This window comes from Atheta coriaria, unplaced genomic scaffold (assembly GCF_025399875.1).
Source record: "Atheta coriaria isolate IRGN ID8LTWV9N9 unplaced genomic scaffold, Caltech_Dcor_3.1 hic_scaffold_5_pilon, whole genome shotgun sequence".
NCBI classification, from domain to species: Eukaryota; Metazoa; Arthropoda; class Insecta; order Coleoptera; family Staphylinidae; genus Dalotia; species Dalotia coriaria.
Genome location: NW_027045447.1, coordinates 2,745,167 through 2,768,370, shown reverse-complemented (window position 1 = coordinate 2,768,370; position 23,204 = coordinate 2,745,167). Strand labels below are relative to the sequence as shown.

Below are 23,204 nucleotides of genomic sequence, written 5' to 3'. Positions count from 1 at the left end.
GTAACTAGTGATGCGTTTATGACATGTGGCATCACTGTGGAAAACTTACAACAGTGTAAGAAAACTATAAATACCTTTTTATTTATTTTCTCGTGAAATTAATGTGAAATGAGTCAAGAAAAATTAGAAATAACATAAATCTTCAAGGGATTTACCCGGATATAGGTATTAAATGATATTAATTATCTTATAATAAAAAATCAACCGCAAATAATTTAGTTTTTACTGATGAAATTTAAAAAAAAAATTGTACAAATTAAACCGTAGTCATATTTCTATGAATACTATTGATGAGGCCCCTATACAAAACAAACTCATTAATAAATCACCTCTTTTCCTGTCATCCTACCAGTATTTCTCCTCTGTATGTATTGCAAAACGTAAATATTCAACTAAGGTGTAAAATAGCGTGATAACTAAAGATTCATGTAACACTTCACTGAATGAAAACACATCAAACTCATTCAGTTACCATTTTGCAAATGACAAACATGACATCACATACATCGCAATGGTATCGTCGGTGCGGCGTCGCTCGACGCGGTTCAACACGCGTATAAAAAAGAATTCGCAGCGCGCTCAGCATTTATTTCGTGCGCAAGACTCGTACGCGTCGGACGTGCTCAGTAATCAACGGAACTAACCAAACATACAAACAAGTGCGCAAACGTATCACCGCGTGTGTAATTTAAGCAAGAATTTACGAATTGAATCAAAGAAAGTTATTTGGGCGTAGAAAAAACAAAATGTCCCTGAAAATATTCGCTATTTTGTTCGTGGCTGTTATTGGTGTTAGTCATGCGTCACCAGGTAAGAATTTTAAAAGTTAATATTTAATATTAATAGACAATAAGTAAGCAAGTTAAAGATTCTTGTGAGAAAATCACATTTAAATCTGAATGATAAACACTTTGATAGTTTAATTGTTCCAGTTTGATAAGTAAATTATGCGATTATTAATAAGTGTTATTATTTTTATATGACCTTGAAATGTATGACCTACAATTTTAGTTTATAAATACACTGGTCACCAACGTTTGTATATTAAAAATATTCATCTAGTTTTACAAATTATGTGAATTTAGTTGTGTTTTAAGTCAGTTTGAAGATGAAATAATTTTTTTTTGTTTGATTGTGTCATTCAGTGTCGGTTCACTTGAATATTTGGCGCATTTGTTTGAGATCTTTGAGATGATGCTACCACTGGTAAAAACCCGTTTTCATTACTGCTGGTGCGAACCGAACAGCTTTGTAGTTTGCACGCTGAAAGTTTTGCATTTCACGCGGATGTTTACGAAATGCGGACGTCGCATCGCGAAGAATCATTCTTTCGAAGAATTTTTCGAGGACACAAGTAGGTACATACTTGGAATTGAATGCAGAAAAATTTAAGACGGATATATATAATCAATGAATCAAGATTAATTCAAAAGTAATATTGATATAGCTTTAAAATTGGGACATTTTTTAAACAAATTAATTCCGGATTATTTTTACTGCTATTTTTACTGGGATTATGTACTTAAGCGTCATAAACCTCCTCGGAAGTCTAAATATAGCAGAAAAAGCCCAAAATTCAGTAAATGTTTAAACATAAATTATAAAAAGATCGGACATAACATCCTCGTTAGTAATATGGCAATAATCTGTCCGGTTTTAAAATGCCTCAGGCATATATTTAATTTAGTTATTTGTTTAACTTTCGTTTTTCATTTTATTACACCATATTTGGTATGTCTGCAAATATGCAAAGTAACTTTGGTCAATCAATAAAAAATGATTAAATATAGCATGAGTAATTATTTAATGATTTATTTTTGTTTCACCGTGAAAATAATAAAATTTAAACATGAAATAAGATATGACAATGACCTTTACTCAGACAAAATTGTTTAATTTTAGCTTTTGTTTTCATTCTTTATTGACAAAAACCCGAAAATTTCAATTTGGTCCGTTTTCGGTGAAATGGCAAGAATGTTGTCATAAAATATCGATAAATTCGTGGGTGGTATCAAAATAAGCAGTTAATTTACACAAAATTTGCGGTTTTCAAAAGAAAATTTATGCAAAACACTTATGTTTCTCATTTGTGGTTAATAATTGATTTAATCACTACAATTAACTTTTTTTGCATTTTAAAGGAGATATGTATCAAGTACTTATTATTTTCATCAATTTCCATATTGAATCTTGACATTCATTGCGATTATTGACAATTATGATGTTACATATTACTCAAGCAGTGCATCGGAATATATTTAGTAATAATATGCATATAATTACGCGTAGGTTCTCTTCCTACATACATTCCATGATGACATATCCATGTCTTCAATCTCGTCTCTATAAAACGCACGGTTTTCATTTTCATCTTGCGCAATGTGTTGTTACCTCTGCCAGCAATCACACGCGTAATTATAAATACAATTTTCCAAGTTGACGTAAAACTATCGTCAAGATATCGGAAAATATTGCGCAATTATTCACGTGTTAAATTGCAACAAGTAAAGTGATATCGCCAGTGTTGATAAGAATAAATATTGAAGGTTTTATCGTTGTGTACCACGAATTAAGCGTAATTTATTTTTTAAAATGAGCTATGTTTGGTTTCGCGAACGTCCTCGTTGGCGTCTAATTCCAGTGCCAGGTAAGCGAGAGTTGATAAAATGATAGAAAAATGAAAATGCATTCTAAAAAGCATAAATTACATCGAATAACAACGCTGCAATCATTGCAATCAATGTGTTTAGACGAGGAAATTATTGTGTGCGCGACCTCGACAATGAAATATTCGTAGAACGCAATAAAGTCAAAACCGTAATGAAAACAAAACTATATTTCAAAATATAAAAACATGTAACAATTAAAATAACGATTAAAACAAGTCGTGGTGGATTAATAAAATGTTTATTAAACAATGAAACCATCTAGAAGTCCAGAACTAAAACATGTTTTTAATTATTAAGACGATTATAGTGAATTATCAAAATAAAAAGTGGGTTTCGTTTTGAATTTCGAAGAACTGTGTTACAAACACGACACAAAAGATACGGTGTATTTACCCGATGTAATTAAGTTCGTTTTAATTTCAGTGCTTTAAATTTTAAACGCACACTTTGAGTCGATTTCTGGCGATTAGAATTTTGTTTTGTTCACGCTCGAATTACGCAATCGTTAGTCATAAATCCATTATAGTTAACCTGATTGATACCTAGAAATTGAAAAAATGACCTTTTAAGCGTTTTTCATCCAATAAACCATCATAACAATAATTACAATTGTGTAGGCATTTCATGCTGAACAAACGTAATGCGTTTTACTTTTATTTCAATCGAAATAACCAGGAAATGCCATACAAGTGCAAAAATTAGGCTATGTAAATGAATTTTATGTATGTTTGGTTGCATACCATCAATATCATAGAAATCTTAACTTAAAACTAATTTTATTGTTTAAACAATAAAATAAATCAACTTTTGCACTTGTTACCACATATTATATAACTGACAATCTGTGCTGTGATTGTTGGAGCTTCAGTTTTGTAAATAATTTGCTATGAGTATGTCAAGTTCATTCATTATTCACAAACGTTTCTTGAAAGATAAATTAATACACTCAACGTATCATCGCCGGCGACTGACATAACTCGCCTTCGATTTACGATCGTATTTTCGCGAATGAATCGCCTTGCGCTTGGCTTTGAATTGCAAATTGCGCGGCGTCAATTGGAATTGTTTCTGTGCTCTGGGCATGGCGGAGTATGGCGAGCACGTATCATTGATTTAACGGTCTATTAGGAAGTCCACGGCGCATCCTCGGCCGCGGCAGGCATTCGTTTTATTTCGCAATTTGTCCGACCGATCCTTAATAAATTTTAATTTCGCTCGCGAATCGATGAGTTGGCACACATCCTGTTTGCGCATAATTGACTTACTTATGACTTTGAGTAAATTGGGTACTTTGACTTTGGTACTTTAGAAAATTTCCACCGTTTGGATATATTTAAAATTATAAACACAAATTTATCTCAAGCAAAGGTTATGAAATAAATATAAAGTCATGGGTGGTACAAAAACACTCAGAAAAAGATTCTCGCAGGTAATTTACAGAAAAATTGACTTTTTTTAACAAGAAATCAAGTTTTTGTGTCAAGAAAATTAATATTTTTATATTCTTAAAATGTAAATAAATAATTAACTAAAGCGTAACTTGGTGCACATCCAAGTCGTGACCTGATGTTAATGATTTAATTAATTATCCAGACACTAGAATGCGATTTATAATCTGAAACACGTTTTTTGCATTAAATAACACTAAAAATAGACGCAGTGTTTACTTAAAAGTGTTTTTTCTTAGTAAATAAAGTAAATAATTACATGTTCAACTCGTCAAACCACTATGCATCTACAATATTTTCATTTTCAGCTTTTGATTCCGATGAAGTCGAACAATTCAATCCGTTTGGTTCGGGACGTTCAGTTCGCCCAAACCGATTCGATGGTGGATTCGGCGACTGGGGCATCTTCGCATTGCCTGACTTTAGCGCATTTCAAGGTATACACCTTAAACATTTTATTATGTTTCCTACGCATGTACAAACATTGTTTTGCCTACATTTTATAACTTCATTTTATTCGAGCGAAAACAATGTGCACGTGATGTTACCATGTCAGTCAGCGATTAGGCAAATTAAGTAAAATCATAAAAAAATACATTACTGACATGATACGCAGGTATAACATGACAGCGTCTATGAATATGGTGTCCGCTGCCAAATATGCATCGATTTGAAGGACACGTGTTGATTTGCGCGAAGGAAATGCTAAACGAAACGCAATTACTCGCCGAAATTGCGTATGTGGGCAATTGTAAGACCCACGCATTGACTTAGATGAAAACGCGATATAAATACAAAATCGATTCGATTGCACATTCAGTTGCTGCGAGAATTGCATTTCAAGTGCACTTAAACTCTTAAATTTAGTTAAAACGAACAAATTTTGCAAAAAAAACAAAATGTCTCAAATATTCTCTTGTTTTAAGTGTATGTTGAGTTGCATATCTTAAAATGTCACTTACTAAAGAGTTATAATCATGTTTTAGATTATATAAACCGTATCAGAGCCAGTATCGCAGCCACCATTGCTGGAGCAGGCCAAGGAATTGACCTAAGTAAAGGCAATACTACATCAGAAACCAAAGTATGTTATACACTGTAGAAACACATAATTATCACATATAATATCAATATATTTATAGATCATTGATGGAAATCGTGTAACAGTCAATCGCACTGAATACAACGAAAATGGCGTCCATGTTGTGGTGAAAAACGTCGAAGTAAAACCAGTTGGCGATAGTGGCGAAGACGTAAACAGCGCTAATCCTACCGGATCTACCCCAGCCACTGGTACCACTGGTACTTCCGCCGGAAGCACTGCAGCGCCACGTGAGGATATTGAAACGTTCGGAGAGGGCGACAACGAGGTTCGTCCACAAAAGTTACAATCAACTACTTCTCCTTAAACTAATATTTTAATTTTTAATCCTTTTTTTGTCTTGTTTTCCTTAAAAACTATCCAAACACCTTTTTGAAAGTATAATATATAAGACGTATGCGGACAATGCATGATTGTTTAGGAATTTAATAATAATGAGAATGATTTTATAGTTTTAACAGTTATTAATGCCATAATTAATTTGTTGATTGTATTTTATTGATTAAAACATTTTCGAGATTAGGTTATTATGACGCGACGTTTAATTAATAGATTTTTAATGTTTGTTATAATTAATCGTAAATATGGTGTTGGGTAAACTCTTTTTAACTAAAAATGCTTTGCTTACTAACATATTAACAGTGAATTTGCTTTAATTCATAATTCATTTCATTCACTCACAAAATCAAGAAACTCTTCATTATATTCACCCAAAATGACTATTAATCAGTCAATTAATTCATTGTTTCTGTGCAATGCACTGTGTTTTTCAACGCACAAAATCACTCATTTTACAGCTGGCCAGAAGCGTTGAAAGTCTGGAAATTTGGGACGATATCGACTCTCATAATAACATCGAAATTGAAACTCTGGACAAATTTCCAATCGAAGCGGATTTAAGCAACGACATCAACGTCAACAAAAATGCGAACAAACAATACAACGATGAAGATGTTGAAGAATTCGATGTGAATTCTATTCATGAAACACCCAGGATCAAAACAAACGAAGATAAAATGCAAAATATGCCTTTGAAAGAAAATGTTGAAGTTTTTCACGATTTGAGCGGTGATACATACGTGAATGATTTGTTAGCACGCAAAATGGCGGCTGAGAACTGGGGACACCATCAAAAACAGCCAATTTCTTACCAGGCTCGTCCTTATCATGACTTAAGTCGTGATACTTACGTCAATGAAATGGCAGCGCGACGTGGCATGACAAATAATCCAGACGCTGAAGAATTTCCAATCAGATATCAAGCTTATCCGTATCAGGTGTTTCCTGCTGATGTTACTAGCTATCGCGATTTGAGTCGTGACACTTATGTGAATGATCTTCCTGCACGTCAAGGTGTACCGAAGAATCCAGACGCAGAAGAACTTGAAGTTGAGTTGTTGAATCCCGCCGAGTTTAGTAACAACGCGCTGAGAAAACGGCATTCGTAGAAAATCGAATATACGCGATGTTATTCTTAATTTAAAACAAATAGCGGTACGATCTGTGTCCTGTGATATGACGAGTGGAAAATCGAAAAACAAAAATAATCGAAGCATCATCACACATTTTACATTTTAGAAGTAGATAGTACGCCTATGATTTTATTTATAATCGAGCCTCATCTTTATTACATTAATAAATAATTAGATTAGCCGCGTATTTATTTCGTGTATTTTTTCATTGTTTAGTTCTAGTTGTAACATTTGATGTTTGAGATTGTTGACGATGAGGAAACATCGAATATTCGATCAATATTTATGTGTAATTTTAAGTTTGACGGGTTTGTAATCTGAATAAAACAATTTTTTATGGTAAATTATTGTTAATGGACCTTCTTATTTACATATCCGAACTAGAGTTTTCCCTAGATTCAGAATTTTCAATCAATTCATCTCTATCTTTTAGTTTATGTGATAATCGCAATTGAAATATCGAGAAAGTGGGGAAATCTTTGAATAAAATTTATTTTCTAGTTATTATAATTAATTTTCTCTACAAACGCAGAAAACAATCGTTTTGATTAATTAAATAATTGTGTTCAGTTTGTTTAAGCATACAATAAAGAAGTTAATAGATATATTTCTGCACCTAAAATTATTCAGACACTTAAGAAACCAATGCAATTTACAGATAACGCCGTCAATAAAGATCAATTCAGGACGCACCAATAAATAAACATGTTATTTCATAGAATATGTTGTTATTTTTATTCATAACCTACACAAAACTAACATTATAGTAAACACAAGTAGAAAATTATCTTAAACTTAATTAATAACAATTATAAAAGTGAGTGATGAATTACCGTTCCTCCAGCAGACAAAAAAGTAAGTAGTACTAACGCTAGTTTACATAATATAAGTGTATATAATACTCTAGTTTAGAATATAAACTTAAATAACTGAATAGAAACAATACTTTGCAAGATGTTAATAATTATAGAAAATATTAAATTGGCACTTGACTTTAAAAGCTCCGGTAACATTAATTTATAAAAACTTAGCTAATTGAGAAATATTTATCAAAGAGTCATAATTACAAATATTACCAACTTTAGCAACAACTTTGTCGCTTTCTTTTCCGACGAAAAGAATAATTTCGTACCTATATTTAGAGGCAGCATATTCACTGACCTTTACTTGTTTAACACTGAACTGCAACGTCGGTGAAGTATATGATGATGATACAAAGAACACATTCGATCTGTACACAATATAAATACAAGTGGGTATGATAGTACCAGTGGTAATCGACAAGATATGCGTCTCAAAGTTTTTACAAAAGTTATCATGTTCGAGTAAGTGATCTAAAAAGTTTTGAATTTTATATGGCGATGAACAAAACGTGCATTTACCAGTTCGAAATTGGCACATCTCATTGTGCTGTTTCCTTTCCCTTATTTTCATGAACGTCATGCAGCCGTCATCAAAATTCTCACATGGTAAATCATAAGTTGGCAGTACATGATTTAAATTTAGTTTCTGTTTAACAATCTCGCAACGACAAACTGGACATGTTTGTAGTTTTGATGCACAAGAGTAACATATTGCATGATCACTTTGACAAAGCTTGATTTCACCCAGTAAATGTTTCAAACAAACTGGACAAGTATTCAAATCAATTTTGATTAATTCATAGTCAGTTAGATACAAAGTTATTTTTGAATCTGAACTAAAAAATGATGATTCGAGTAATAATCCTTGATCAATTGCCTTATCATCAAAAATAGATGACATAGGTATTACCATTCCATCATTGAACAGTGTTTGCTTTCTGGCATCTTGATGGATTATTTTATAATTCATCACTGCAGGATCATAAGCATTAAAATGTTTCATCACTTTGATTGATACAGTATCATCCATTGGTTTAATAATCACAATAAAAGTGTTTGTTTTATAATGGGCAACAATTATAACTGTTCCTTTGTTCAAATGGGTTAATTCAATTGGAATACTGAGTGTTTCCAAGGTAATTTCTTGTAAATCACCATGAAGTTTTAAATGCTCTGTAAATTCCACAAGATTGCATATTTGCCCTTCAAATGGGCATACTACACTTGGTCCATGTAGGCACTCCTTGATATGATCATGAAATTCACCATATGTGCCCTTGAATGCACATTGTTCAAGCAAACATGGGAACTGTGCATTGCTTAAATGGTTTATGAGTGGACTTGCAGCCATGTAATATGCTTTAGGTCTTGGGTTGCATAGCATTGCTCACACAGATTAGCATCGTCGCCATCGTGGCTGCCATCGTAACAGGGCGTGTAGATTTTGTTTTTGAACAATTCTTTGCAGTTAGAGCAAAATAAATCGTTTATTTTGAAACTAGCTTTGTTGAGATAATTGAATTCAGTCACATAGAAACTCTGTTCTTGCATCATGAAGAATATCTGTATGTTATTAATAATATGTAATCTATGGTGTTTGAGAATATTAAGATAAATTCAGATATTACCTTGTTTAATTGGTGATCTCGGAAACTTCCAACACGTTATCGAATTGATTATTCTGAAAGCTTCGGTCACAGAGAAAATGGTGAACCACAAACTTGAGTATCTCGGAGCGAAATGGCTCGTGGAAGTGGCGGTAAAGCACGTAAAGCTGACGAGGAGTATTTTAAACAAACGATCTTTAACGAGTGGCAAAACGCCTACTAAGGCCAGAGAGAGAGGATCTTTAACGACAATTAACGATTGTAAAATGATACATCATCATTTCTTATCAATTCGCATACTAACGAACAAAGAGCTAGTTAACCGAAGTGAATTCAACTAAATGTCTAGATTTGTTAAAAACAGTAAATAAATGTAACTTTTAATCCTACATACGCAATTTTACAACAATTCATGAAAAGATAAGTTAATAATAACAACGCGGTAAAATAAATAGCATTAGTAATTACTACCCGCTGTAAATTGGATATAAAAAAAATAATAAGTTATTGTGTTCTCGGTATAAGAAATTATTTTTTTATTAATTACAAATACAAGCGACTTAAATTTCGTCTTGTACAACGGTGGTTTTCTCAGAAACGTACAGACCATCCAAGAATTTACGGATATCCTTGTTCTTCACCGACGTCGACTGTTGAATGAGAGCCGCCGATCGGGAAACATCCTCCAGCGAGTTGCCCTCGAGAACAAGCTCGTCCTTTTGCTTAGCGGAGTTGGAGACAGTCACGCCCGGTGCCATCTTAACGCGGCGAATGTACTTCTCTCCCAAGAAATTTCTGATTTCAATGACAGAGTTGTTTTCACTTGTCACACAGTTAATTGGGAAATGGGCATATACCGCACGCATTTTGTATTGGTAACCCTTAGTTACACCTAGTAAAAATTAAACCATTGATTAGGACACAACTTTTAACATCATAGGTATTGAAAGGGTGGCAAATGCTTACCTTTCAACATGTTTTCAACATGAGAGCACACTGTGCGGACGGCCGCCAATTCTTTCTTGGTACCAAACCATTTCTCAACTTTTAACAGCTTGGGGTTGACCATACGAATGTCCAATGCCAAATGTTTGAAGCAACGCTTCAGGGTGCCACGGGGTCCCTTCACCGTGATCATGCGGGACTTGGCTGTGACTGTAATCCCATCAGGGATGGTTACAGTTTGATTTGTAACAATTTGCTTCATTGTGCTAAAACAAAACAAACCAAAATGTTAGCACTTGTTTTACACTCACAATACTTGCACAATTATTAAACACTGTGTTCGTAAATAATCCCAAAACGGCCACTAATTTTAATAACAAATTAATACGAAAACAGTTCAATGATACCGAAGTAAACATTGGGTGACATGTAGTCTAACCTACAACAGCAAGTTATTTTATTTATTACAAACAATTGTCGCAGCAATCGCAAAAAATATGAATGCAAATCGGTGTAAAATTAAACGTAGCATCGTTTCGTGAAGTATTTTAGGCATTATCACTTACGATATCACAGATGTTTTAAGAATAAAATTTGTGTTCACCACGAACCTACCTTTCACGTTCGCGTTTAGAAGCGGAAGAGGCTCCGACCAGATGACATACGACTGTCAAAAGTTTTCTGGCAACACTGTCAAAATTCATTGGTTTGAATTTTCTCCATTTTACACAATTCTAAACATTTTTAGTTGATTAAAATATTTTATTTAATTTTTAAAAGAAAAAGCATTCACAATAATAAAACATTTAGTAGTAGTTTTAGCATTTTATGTTTTAAATTCATATCTAAACATTAAGATAGAGGAAATTGTTTTAAAACGTGCTCTATTTTATTAAACTAAATTTTACAAACTTTATTTTATGTAACTATATAAAAACTGTGATTTTTTTGAAGAATTAATATTTACAGTATAAACTTTTTTTGAATTTTGTAAGCGTTGGTAACAGTTTTAGTAATTTATTCTTGTGGCGTTTAAGTTGGTAGCGTTCAAGGTTACATTCCGTAACGGTTCTTTCCAACGCTAGGCGTCTCTCATCCTGTAGCCACAACGCGCGCAACAAATTCTTGCGCGCAATGCTCGAACAAGTGGGGGACAACCAGTTTCATAGAATTCTGGTCGCATTGTTGTGTCGCCGCGTCTCGCGAACGCGTTAGTTTGTGTCGGCGGAGCTTCTACGTTCGTCGTTATTCTGTTTTGTTTACGTTTTTTACTATCTCTCAGCATGTCGCGGAATGCGATAACAACGAAACAATAACTTCGTCAGTTCGTTCAATTCAAAAACGTTTCGACGCTTCGAAATTTCAAAATCGCGCGTTACGATTGTCTTAAACTCTTGTGTTCAACGGTTATCTCGCTTATTGGATTATCGCAAACAAAAACAACTAGCAAAGTTATTCAATAATTTACAAAACAAAAAACAAATTGTAAACGTGTTAAGTCGATGTGTCATGGTGTAAAAACGAATTTTTCGAAGCTTTTTCGATGTTTGTAAGTTGAGCGCGCTGTGCATTGTTGAATTTTTGTGCATTGTGCATGTGTTCTATTGGAAGTTGCGCCGGGGTGCTGGAGTTTGGATTGTTCGCTCGAGTGAAGGAAAGGAATTCGGAGAAGACCCGCAAACGGCTTTACGGTGACGTTGTTTTGCGTGCCTCGACAAAAACGATCATCTCAGGGCGAATGCGTGAGTTATTTCATTGAATATAATTATATGCATCAGTACAAACATCTTCTGTGATTTTCATGAATCCACAAACAATTTATGTTATTATTCAGTCATCATGATAAGCAGCTGAACAAAGATTTAAATATTTGTATATATCGACATTCAGAGCGGAAATTGCTTTTTTTACTGATAATTTTGTCAATAACCTGATAAAATAGCAAGTTATAATAGATTTAACTGCAAAATATGCTCAGTAATTAGTGGAATATTCGACAGTTATTCAATTAGCACCTGAAGTACACTTTTGGCATCACCAACAGTAAAACAAACAGAATAACATGACAATTCACTGTTTAAACATTCGAATTGCGCTTTCTCGTTACAAAGTTTACGGTTTATAAAGTAGGTAAAGTGTTTAAGTAGGTAGAGCCACATTTACTTAAATGATTACTTAATTTAAGGCGGTTTAAATGTACGGTTGGGGCAAATTTTTATTCAAAATTACATACTCTCAAATTTTCATTTACAAAACTTTAAATAAAAACGAAAATTTTCTGTGTAAAAAGCAGTAACTTGAATTTTTCGGTTAATTATCATTTTGACATTTATTCGGGAGCAAAAAGATGGACGTGTTCCTTGATGATATCATGCAGAGATTCACCGCAGTTTGGGACTTGCTCCAAGCATAAATTCAAATCGCAATTTTCTATAAATTGAATAAAACATTACAAAAATCACTCAAATTTTATTTTTCAACATTACTTACGATGATGTTTAATTCCATGAAAGTGATAGTGTTGCTGGGGACATAACGTTGCTTTTGTTGGAATGAAAATTTGGCTCAGAAGCGAATACGAATAGATGCCGATGAAAGATACTAAACTGCCCATATTTTCGGAATTTAGAAAACGAACCAAATGACATTCTGAATTTGACAATTATTAATACAAATAATTTTTGTTTAAATAAATATTCAGCAAATTGTTTGCTCAGGAGTTAAACGTCTCTATTTAACTTGTTAGTGTTTGGGGCATTGGAAGTATGCATTAGGAATGTATTTGTTATGCAAGCGAGTCATCCGAAAAGGGCACGCAGCAGGCAATAATAGGCAAGGAGCACTTTGCGGAAGTCACCAAGTTAAGTTGCCCTGCAATTCGCATCATGGCTTCAATTCAATTGTTTCTCTCACAAGCTAGGGAGCGAACGCAGACTGTGGCGCACTCCGGAATTTTCCATTACATTAATTCCAATTCGATGTAATTTAATTAAATTAACTCAAAGACACTTCTCTACAGTTTGAATTTATTTTCTGCACTGTATATTGCAGAACAAGCATAAAATATGGCGTAATATCACCATGAAGACGTTAAATAAATGATATAGTTTTATTTGTGTCGACTTTGAATGCTTCGTTATGTTTGCTCAATTTGCTGACATGCAACTTCCTTTTACTCTACTTTTTAAGATCAGCAAAATTCAAACTAGAAATCAATTAATCTTGTTTTTAAAAGGATATCTAAAGTTTCCTGTGGACATAGTACAACAGGAAGTGCAATTGCTTCATAAACTTTGCTTTATAAAGTTGTGTTTGTGTTTACCAGCGGCGATTGTTAATTAATCCGTGGAAAAAAAGCGATGATGCAACCCGAAGGTGAGTGTGAGGATGCATGGCTCGATAAACGTTTATTAAAGACGTTTTACGTCGTTCGATTCGAATTCAGGCAGGATGCTCAAGCAAACCGCTAATGAATAGCCAGTATAGAACCGGTTTTTCTCTTTATTTGTATTTTTTTAAAAATACAATAAACATAAATAAATCAAAACATTTATTATTTTCAAATAATGTTAATGAATGTTTAGAGGCTTTAAATCTAATTTTCATTGCGATTTCGCTATCTGCATGCTCGTAAAGTGAAGATATTAATAACTTTACGAACACAACGCCCGACATTTTGCTCGAAATCTACGCCGTGGTTTATATTATTTATTTATGTTAAATACCTTTGTTTGTGAGGAAGTTTACGTTTTGTTTCTGCTTCCTTAACGCCATCCGGAAGTGGTATTTATGGTGCTTTCTGGAAGGCATCTCGTGTCGCAGCACGCTATCCACGTGGGGCCACGTGACGCGTACTTGGTACTTGCTCTTGTTCTCCTATGCGCGCTTTTACTTGGACACGCAATTTATTTATGAGCTGGGAGAGCTATTTCGGTCAAGCCGTGTGTACAAACGGGTAGGTAAAGTACGACATTTCCGCGGGGAAATTAAAACATTTCGCGTGACACGCAAAGAAGTTACACGTTGGCAAATTGGAAAATGATTAGTTTATTAGATGGGATGGTTTACTGCTACATTTATTTACACGCAATCAGGGAAATTATGCAGGAAAAAATGAATACTTGTTTTATATAATTTTTAACTGCTGGAATTTTTATTCTAACAACTCTAAATCATGATTAATTGACACCAATTTATTCATCACAGAAAATAAGCTCATAATTTGTATAGATAACTGCAATTTATATAACAAGCTCATTGCGCTCACCAGTTTGATAATGCCGAGCTCATCTATTACTTAATCAAAGTGTCAAACAGCATTAACTGCATTAGGCGCATAAACAAACATGAAGTGATGAAGTACTTTCGAATTAATTTATTTGGACCTTCAAATCATTCACGAAGAAAAATAATATTATCATTATGATTCATCTGAAATCAATCTATATCCGTATCCTTGAGATTATTTATTATTTGAGTGATTTTTATGTTTTAACCTTGATTTTTTTTATCATTTTTAAGCAAAAAATGATTTTTTTTTGTATTTATACAAGATTATTTTATTTGGCAAGTAAAAATGTTGTTATTATTTGCAGAATTTTGCAAATAATGATAAAAAATCGATAGTTATTCAAATAACTTTTTATTTGTGCTTGAAATACGAATCTTCGTGATAATTCTGTTTGTGTGAATAATGTAAAACGAAGCATGAATCAAAACGCAATGAAATTCGATCAAACGTAAATCGAAAATTTTAATCACACTTCTCCAATTCCCTCTTTTGATCTATGCCATTTCTAGCGATTGTAAACCGAAACCGTCTCACGTTTTATTAAACAAACACACGTAACCCACCGATGAAATCATCGCCATTTAAACGAATCCTACTTAAACCCGTAATCTACAATTTGCTCGGCGTATAATTCGATTTTTAATTGTCTCTGCGAGGATCTCATCATTTCGACTTCAATTGTTTCATTTATCTCGGTTTCACGTCATGTTCCATTCAATTTCCTATCTTGTTCGACGTGTTTGTTTGGATGTGAATCGTGGTGATGAGTGCGTTACATCTTAATCATCATCGCAATCTCGATTTCGACCATAGAAGACAATTATACGTGCGATGTAAGTACGGAAAAGTAAAAGTTACAATTGCACAGCCACTGACAATCATAGATGTGAGTCTAAGCCTTGCACAATTGTAGGAAACTTTCAAAAACTTATAATTTTCAAGCATATTAGCTCAAAAGAAGAGCAATGTGTGTGATTTCACTTTTATTCTTTTGTGTACTTTTACGGTAATCATTCGGTAACAGAATGTTATGGATAATTATATTTTTTCGGTTTTTTCACTTCCCAGAATAATTTTACAGAGATTTATTTTGTATTTTTGGTTGATTTAAAGCGTGATTAAACGTGAGAAGTACGCGCAATTTTGATTGTGATTCTATTTTGACACAAACATTATAATTATATTATTAGCATTATAAACATTGTAATTATTCTGGTCGAAAATGTTGGTACACAATAGAAAAATGCATGAATTTGTGTATTTTATTTATCGCATGTGAAACTGGTTAAGAAATTTGCGAAAACTAACATTTAATATGAATTTTGGTCTTTAAATATTGCGTATAATAATTGTGTTGTCATAACGCAAGTAGTTATTTAATTAAATCTTGAAAGTTGTTTTTTTATGGAAAATATTAATTTTGCTTATAAAATTTATCAAAGTTTTAGTTTTTTGTTAATTAGTTAAAAACTAATGAAGCTAAATCAATTATTTTTTCAGTAATTTATTTACTATTAAATTCGGCATGTTTTAGTGCAAATATTAGATTGTTATCAATGTTTTATCAGATGATATAGGCAAATTTAATAGCAATTTTATGATTTTCCACTACATCAAACTTTAATTGTTTATAACTTTTTGTTTACTCGTTCGATAAATCAAATCTTTACACTCTTTGAAGTAGAATTTAATTAAGAATCTACTCCTTAAAGAATCACAATGTTATCGTAAATATTTCTCAAGTTATTAACAAAAAACCACGAAATTCCAACTTAAAACTTGAATATTTTTGAAAAATTTTGTTTCTAACTTCTAATTTCAAGGTAAACCACATAAAAGGAAGTCTTCTATCCATTTAATTACGCCGGTTAATTATTTCTTTATCGCCTATTGCGTTCGTGGTGATTCCATGAAGTGAATTTCGAATTTCGAAAATGGGAAACATGTCGGGCACGTCTCAAAACGGTCATAAAACGCGATTGGCGCGGAAATAGACGAGCAAAGCGTGCGTTTGAACGCGCGCTAAACGTTTATAAGGAATCAACGCAATGGAAGCGCATCTAACGTCCATAGAGTCTAACTTTACAAAAGGCGATATTGCAAAAAATACTGGCGAAAGAAACGCGCAACGCGGTAGAACTAGAATTTAATGTGACATAAGTGTCAATGTCACTCATCAAGGTTCAATGACCAATAAAACGAATAAAGAATACAACCACAATTACAATAACTTTCTATTTATTAGAAAATTTTATACTTATCAACGAAAAAAGCTGAAAAAATCGGGTTTTGAACATTTTTAGAATGATTTTGATGAAAATGAGAAATGGTAAAGTTTATTCACGTCAAGAAGCTTTTGCTGCGTTTGTGTTCGCGGTTGGTGACTAGCGAGGGCCTCGAGGGCATCCATGAGTGCTAGTTTCAGCTCTCGCGCCTCTACCAGTTCTCCAAGCGCAAGCAGCACAAGAGTGCCAAAGAGGTCGATCGGGTGGGTTCGGGTGTCGGCTGCGGTTGAACTGGGCGAGTGCGACAACGAGTACCAGATAACCAACATATACTACAAACACGAATACACATTTCCTTAGCTTAGAGTGCGCCTAGAGTCAACGTACAGCAAGAAGTCGATTCTGACCGGACAGGAAAAGCCATGCGGACGCACTAATAATGTCAATAACATCACCATGACATTAAATCAACCGAAAGATTAAATAAATTCAGATAAAAATACTCGAAAACGCATAAAAAAATTTTTTACATTTTGATTAATTGATTAATAGATTAAAGTTTTAAATATTGATTTATGTTAACACTCGGTATGTTAATATTGCAGTCGGAGTCCAGTGACCTATAGATTTTCACAATCTTGCACCTTTGTTTTGTTTCTTCGAAGCTTTGCCTCGATAATCTATATAAAACATATTTAACATGTGTTATGGTTAGATTTCCTGTTTGTTTTCGAAAAAATTACAGCTTATTGAACTTTAATCGCTGTTTTCGCGTTGGTAGCCAGTAAACTTTCAAGTTTAGCAAACACGTTTTGCTTTTAGTACATTTTTCAACATTTCAACGTCTTGCTTTAATAATATTTAACTGTGAAACGTGTAAATTTTATTTATTGTACTAAAAACCAAAACAATAAGTTAAAATTCTTTAGCTAAGAATTTTGCTACGCGTTTTGCTCAAAGTTGTGAGATTTATAGAAAAATGCTTTTAACATACATTCCACTATAATGTTAACCAGTTTTAAATAAATTTTTAGTGTTTTTGGCACTTTAAAAGTGGCAAATGTAAACATATGAACAAGTTTATCATGAAAATTGATTTATAATATTTCCTGTCATCAGAATGTAAGTTGTTTCACTATGATTGATGATAGTTTGGTAAAGTTTCGAAGATTTTTTGATAATTTCTTAGTCTGGAAGTAAAATAAATGTTTAAAGTTGCGCGCGAAATGTGTGCGCTTCACGCTCTCATATCCATCTAGGGAATACCGTACAATAGATTTATTTATATTGCCAAGCTGCGTCCCACAGCGATAAATAAACCAAGCAAGTAACTAGTAACATCGACATAAGTTACTGCACCAACTACACAAATATGTGTACTATGTGTGTACAGGAAAAGAAAAATCAATCAACTAAATAAAACACACAAACACAAGTTGTGCATCTCCTCGAAAAATTCGCTGAGTAGGCTGCAGGAAACTCAACGTCAGAGGAAATATTCGAAGAAAAATGAACACAGTCACCCGGAAAGCAAGACAAACGAGCGTATCGTGTCGCATAGGAATGTAAGAGTGGTCGATCGGCGGGAAAAACATCGGAAAATGCTCGTGAGCACGCAGGAGACACAATGACACACTGTTATATGTTCGCAGCGGTGTAATGTGGTCCAAAACAACGCAAAAGGCTAACGGATGGGATAAAACACAGGAGACACGTAGCAACATGATAGCGAAGACATAAATTTCATTTAGCCATTTGTGAAATTGAGCAAATTGTAAGGAAAACAGCGGGAAAACAAACAGGAAGCAAATAAATAATATAAACAAAGAAAATTATAGTTTTTGCAGGCTTTAACAAGGAAATGTGAAGAAATTTCTATGAAATTCTCACATTTACAACGAAGAATAGAAAAATTCTCATCTTTGAACTCGGATTAATTAATTATCTTATTAATGGGTAATGAATTCATCAGTTGATTTATTAATACAAGATTTTATCTTTATTGCTACGCATTCATTTTGTGCTCTTATTATTATATAGCAAATTAGAACATCAAAAGTGTGACAACGAGCAAGAAAACAAAAATTTATTAACTGGAACTTAGTTTAACTTCTAGTAGCGCATTATTTAAATTTGTATGAAAATTAGGAATCGTTTTACACTTCCGTTTTAAACACGTGTACATTTAACTCGTTTGAAAGTTGAGTTAATTGCATGACTCGACTTGATTAAAGACAAATTAATGTCTAGCATAATGTAAACCATGATTTCTAGTCAATATGTGACAAATTCAGTGATTCATTGAATAAACACATGTTTATGTTGAAATATAAAATAGAAAATTGCATCAAATTAAATTACTGATACGGATTTGAAAATTATTGGAGCTTGACATTTCACAAACAATTTTTATTAAATTGACAGTTTTTCTAGTTTAGTTTAATTAATTTGCGCAGATGATAAATTTATTATCGATTAAGTTGTCGCATGCAGATGAGGCGAGGCTTCAGGCATGAATGTGACAATATTCTCCTACCAGCTCTCGACCCACAAACGATTTCCGCCATCGCGATTACGCGTCGATTGTCGTCGACCCCGTGCCAACTCAACATTCATATTCGACTGTCGCAATGCTATTGCAATGATAGCATCGGTTGAATTGCCGGAGCGAAGCCAAAACGACGCCGAACTTTAATTCAGCTGCAGGAGATACAAAAACAAAAGAATCTCTAGTGCAATATGAAATTCTATGGGTTCAAACGGGTTCAAAACACTAATAACAGAAAAAATTGAAAGAAAAAATAACATTTTTTTTATAGTTTAACTTATGTTGATGTCTTCCTGAATTTCCAACGATGTTTCTTATCGTTCTTATCACGAAAACAGTTTGCTCTGTTTGTTTGCTTTCCGTGCTTGATGTAAGTACCAAAAGAGCATTTAATGATACAGCAGAACCCAACGAAATATTCTTCGCCATTGTGCGGGAATTCCTCCCAAGTAGATTTAATAGAGTGCTAGCGTGTGATATTGCAAGCGTGTATTGTTGAAACTCCTCGGGGAGGGTAATTTCCGCAACGTTTACGATCGAGCCCTACCGGACTGCAACTAATCAAGGACGTGCTCAATCTGGACTCAGCGTAGACGTGTTTTCCCCGTTACGAGCTGGGTGTTCCGGTATACAAGTTGCGCGGGTGCAACGCATTCGAAGATTGGATGATGCGGGACACGAAATACGAAACGCTGGCAAAAGCAGAATCAAAACATGGCGCTCACAGCAGGTAGAAACTTTTTTCGGATTTTACTACACCCTCATTTGGAAACATTCTCAAAACAGAAAGGGAGCATCTGCTAGAGTGAATCGAGGGTAGAGTCAAAGAATGATAAACGTAGGAAGTGCGGGCGATGCCTTCATTCTTTACTTTTCACTCCACGCAGCTTGTGCTGCTGGTAGTGTGGTTAATGCCCGATGGGTCTGGTCTGGTGATTCGCCTCCATCGGCATTGCGCGCACGTTGTCGAGCCGGAATGCGTGGAATGCGTTTCAATGCATCCGACGAGACGACTACATTTTTCGGCCACTGACTCGCTCCTTCTTCATCTTCTTCTTCGTGAGTCATGCAAGCGAATTCCTCGAAACAGAAGTGACAGGGCACAACTAATCCAGAATAAAACTCCATCAATGGATTAGGATTATATAAATTATGGGAGGATGGAAATGTGCATCGAAAAATTTGTTCATGTCGTAAATCCATTCATTCTATTGATATTCAAATTTTTCGCATTCTTTGGCGTGGTGGAAAGCGGAAGAATGTGAATTTGCATCTCATTGTCATTCATATCATCGGGGCTTCTGAATCATTGGAAGTTTAAGCTATGAAAATGAAGATAGGGGAGTTGTAAACGGAACAAAACTAAAAACTGGAGAAGATATTGCAAAAAATAAATGTTTCAAAGAAAACAAGAAGTTAAAAGACGGTGAAAATACAGAATTCTTTGTTTAAGGTCTGATACACTTAAATTTAATGAACTTTTAACAAAACCATTAAAACTTTCAGTAAGTAAAATTTGTTTTTGCTGGATAAAAACATTTTTCAATTAATTTCTTGTTTTTGTCACAAGTTTATGTAAACTTTACAAAACTTTTATCTTAATCTAGTTTAAACTCTTTTAAAATATACTTCTAAAGTTTTTTTCATTAAACTTTAAACCAATTTACTCTGAATCGGGAATTTGAAGTTACTTGTTGGAGTTGAATGATTAATAGGAGAATAGAGAAGTTGAAAGTTTAATTATAATTGACATCTGTTCAGTTGGTGCGTGTTTGCCTCAACTCGAGTACAATTATCCACGATAACATTCAGTAGCTTTCTTATAGTGCGTGTGCGTGCAATTATGTTATGCGTATATCTTGGAATGACTCCTTGTTTGTTTATGCTCTTATTTTTTTTCACATTTCTTTAATTCCTCATGGAAATAAATGAAAATTTAAAGTTTTTAAATATTTTTAATTTGCGTTTGGGTGTCGTGACGGATCTAATCGTGCTTGCTCAATAAGAGGATGCGTAACTAAATATTTTTAAACACAATGCAAAACTTAAACTTTAACGAAGCATGCTGAGTTTACCGTAGCACACCACGCAAAACCATCATGAACAGTATGGGTTTGCACGTTGTTACTTGCGCCTTGTTTGTACCTACTACGTACTAAACGCAGGAACAAAGAGTTTGACTTTGAGTTGGTCTGCCTGGCGAGGCACGCAACATGACTGCGGAAGAAGCAGTCGCAGTCCAAGAAGATCCAAGACTTGTCTGACGGGCAGATGTTCAGCTCGTTTCAGCTTGTTCTTCAATTCTTCGACTGCAAAACGTGCTTGCTGACATTACAGACTCAACCGAGAAGAGTGAAGATTCAAACGATTTAATTCTCTGTAAGGATAAAAATCGTACAAAGTAAGCAGATTGTCATATCGTACACCTGAAGCGAAAAAAATCCCAAAGGGTTTTTATTTTATTATTCATTTAGCGTTGATGTGCTGCGGAATACAACAAAAGGAACACCTGCGTGCCACATCAAAAGAATTACTTTGCACCTTGGAGTTGAGAAAATGCGTAACGGATTGAATGTTTTTTTGCGCTTCAAGTTGCAAAAAAGTGTTGCGCGTATTGAATTATTGTTATTTTCAATTTGTTGTTGTGTGACGATGTGTGACTCATTTCCATTGGTTCTTGCGGTTTCAGGTTACTAGACTAATGTGTAACTTTATCTGTCGTACATGAATTTCACTATAAATTGTAAATTTACATTCCATTCACTCTTGTGGGCTTTTAATTTAAGATTTGAATGATCATGAAACGCAATATACATAAACTTGACTTGGTTTAGTTTACATTTTGTATACAACATTAACACGGTTTAGTTGTGTGCAGTCGTTTTTAAATAATATGTAAAGAAACCACAACAATAGATGAGCAATTACACGTTAAGAAAAACAAATATAATTAAATAAATTTCTACCGCATTATTGAATTAATAATTAAATATTAAATAAAATACTTTTGCATTTGAACTGTGTCGGAACAAAAACATGAACAAAACGTGTCTAGTCTAGGAAAAATTCTATCTGGACTGAAAGCTTGTCGACTGTGGGAAGTGGAACGAATTCGCGATCGTAAGTCATCTTTTAATTATAATCAAAACATACAGGGCGAAAAATAAAACTATATGTTAAATTTTGTTGTTCGAAAAGTAATTCTACAACTAAACACCTTGTATGTGAGTTTTTTGTAATCTAGTATTTATTACAAGCGTGAAGAAATAAGCTTGAACGCAGCGTGATATTTAGATCTGCAGATATCACGAATACTTGCGCATTGCGCGGATGAGTCAGAAAATCACATGAATATGAATGCGAATACGCAACGCGCATCAAAATGCGATTCGGTGATTTATTACTCTTCCTGGTTTGGAGTGCTCGTGTCTGCGCTACATGCCTAATGACCAAGCATACAAAATTTTAGTTTTCGAGCGAATGAGTTTTATGGCCGTTTTGTTTGCGTCACACACACAAGTTGCACACTTTTTTAAATTGTGTATAGGTAAATTTATAGTTTACTATTTGGGTCGGTAGTGTTTTGTATTTTGTGTTTCTAGCACACTTATATTTATCTAGATTAAAGATTTTTGTGCGGGAAAACTTTAATTGACTGCCTCCTCATGACTTTATTTTAGTTTTGTATATTTGTCCTTGAATATACATGCAAATTAAATGCAAAATGCAGAAAAATGGTATGCAAATCAGATGACTAGGTCCGCTTCAAGTCGGGTCGGCTGTGTGTCAGTCGAAGTCAAGCCGACCGGAACGTAATTACCTCCCATTACTTCCAGTACCTGCCATCGCCGACATTATATTGCATTATTTTCATCAATGTTCCGCGGGTTTGAATTGAATTCGACTTTACAATCGGTTTACAATGGCGAAGTTTTAAAATTTACAACATTGTCAACGCTACCAAGTTAATTCAATTATTTTCTGTATTTTGTGGTAAAACTTTGTTTTCAACAACATTATTATATACTGCAATT

At 33.9% G+C, this 23,204-nt stretch overlaps 4 protein-coding genes and 1 long non-coding RNA gene across 8 annotated transcripts in view; 2 read left to right on the top strand and 3 right to left on the bottom strand.

Annotated features, from left to right (window-relative positions):
• Positions 1-571: 571 nt before the first annotated feature.
• Positions 572-7,035, top strand: vir-1 (virus-induced RNA 1). The gene is made up of 5 exons (XM_065302588.1): positions 572-810; positions 4,426-4,554; positions 5,104-5,201; positions 5,260-5,487; positions 6,017-7,035. The coding sequence occupies exons 1-5, from the start codon at positions 747-749 to the stop codon at positions 6,665-6,667; spliced, it is 1,170 nt and encodes a 389-aa protein (XP_065158660.1). The 5' UTR covers positions 572-746; the 3' UTR covers positions 6,668-7,035.
• Positions 7,036-7,399: 364 nt separating this feature from the next.
• Positions 7,400-9,491, bottom strand: LOC135791970 (uncharacterized). Its single transcript, XM_065302587.1, has 2 exons — positions 9,183-9,491; positions 7,400-9,117 (listed from the first exon to the last, which is right to left on the bottom strand). The coding sequence occupies exon 2, from the start codon at positions 8,936-8,938 to the stop codon at positions 7,709-7,711; it is 1,230 nt and encodes a 409-aa protein (XP_065158659.1). The 5' UTR covers positions 8,939-9,117; positions 9,183-9,491; the 3' UTR covers positions 7,400-7,708.
• Positions 9,492-9,665: 174 nt separating this feature from the next.
• Positions 9,666-10,784, bottom strand: RpL9 (ribosomal protein L9). 2 transcript variants are annotated; one of them, XM_065303044.1, is made up of 3 exons: positions 10,722-10,784; positions 10,128-10,372; positions 9,666-10,053 (listed from the first exon to the last, which is right to left on the bottom strand). In XM_065303044.1, exons 2-3 carry the CDS (start codon positions 10,366-10,368, stop codon positions 9,722-9,724), a joined length of 573 nt encoding a protein of 190 aa, XP_065159116.1. In that variant the 5' UTR covers positions 10,369-10,372; positions 10,722-10,784; the 3' UTR covers positions 9,666-9,721. The 2 variants fall into 2 exon arrangements, with proteins under 2 accessions (XP_065159116.1, XP_065159117.1); XM_065303045.1 differs by lacking the exon at positions 10,722-10,784 and adding an exon at positions 10,673-10,694.
• Positions 10,785-11,281: 497 nt separating this feature from the next.
• LOC135792968 (signal-induced proliferation-associated 1-like protein 1) overlaps positions 11,282-23,204 on the top strand; it is a 35,662-nt gene continuing 23,739 nt past the window's right edge. For 2 of the 3 annotated variants that reach the window (XM_065303796.1, XM_065303794.1), the window contains exon 1: positions 11,283-11,848. The gene's annotated coding sequence lies outside the window, so the exon portion shown is untranslated. Of the gene's footprint in view, positions 11,849-23,204 lie in introns of all 3 variants that reach the window. The other variant, XM_065303795.1, reaches the window with a different exon arrangement.
• On the bottom strand, positions 12,304-12,845 carry LOC135792971 (uncharacterized). Its single transcript, XR_010548501.1, has 2 exons — positions 12,597-12,845; positions 12,304-12,536 (listed from the first exon to the last, which is right to left on the bottom strand). It is a non-coding gene; the product is annotated as an uncharacterized lncRNA (long non-coding RNA).

Excerpts from the sequence above, each read along its gene's own strand:
- LOC135791970 (XM_065302587.1), bottom strand. The coding sequence starts at position 8,938 with ATGCTATGCAACCCAAGACCTAAAGCATATTACATGGCTGCAAGTCCA.
- RpL9 (XM_065303044.1), bottom strand. The coding sequence starts at position 10,368 with ATGAAGCAAATTGTTACAAATCAAACTGTAACCATCCCTGATGGGATT. Across the intron at positions 10,054-10,127 it reads TGTTGAAAACATGTTGAAAG|GTGTAACTAAGGGTTACCAA; the intron begins GTAAGCATTTGC and ends AATTTTTACTAG.
- vir-1 (XM_065302588.1), top strand. The coding sequence starts at position 747 with ATGTCCCTGAAAATATTCGCTATTTTGTTCGTGGCTGTTATTGGTGTT. Across the intron at positions 5,202-5,259 it reads ATACTACATCAGAAACCAAA|ATCATTGATGGAAATCGTGT; the intron begins GTATGTTATACA and ends ATATATTTATAG. Across the intron at positions 5,488-6,016 it reads TCGGAGAGGGCGACAACGAG|CTGGCCAGAAGCGTTGAAAG; the intron begins GTTCGTCCACAA and ends CTCATTTTACAG.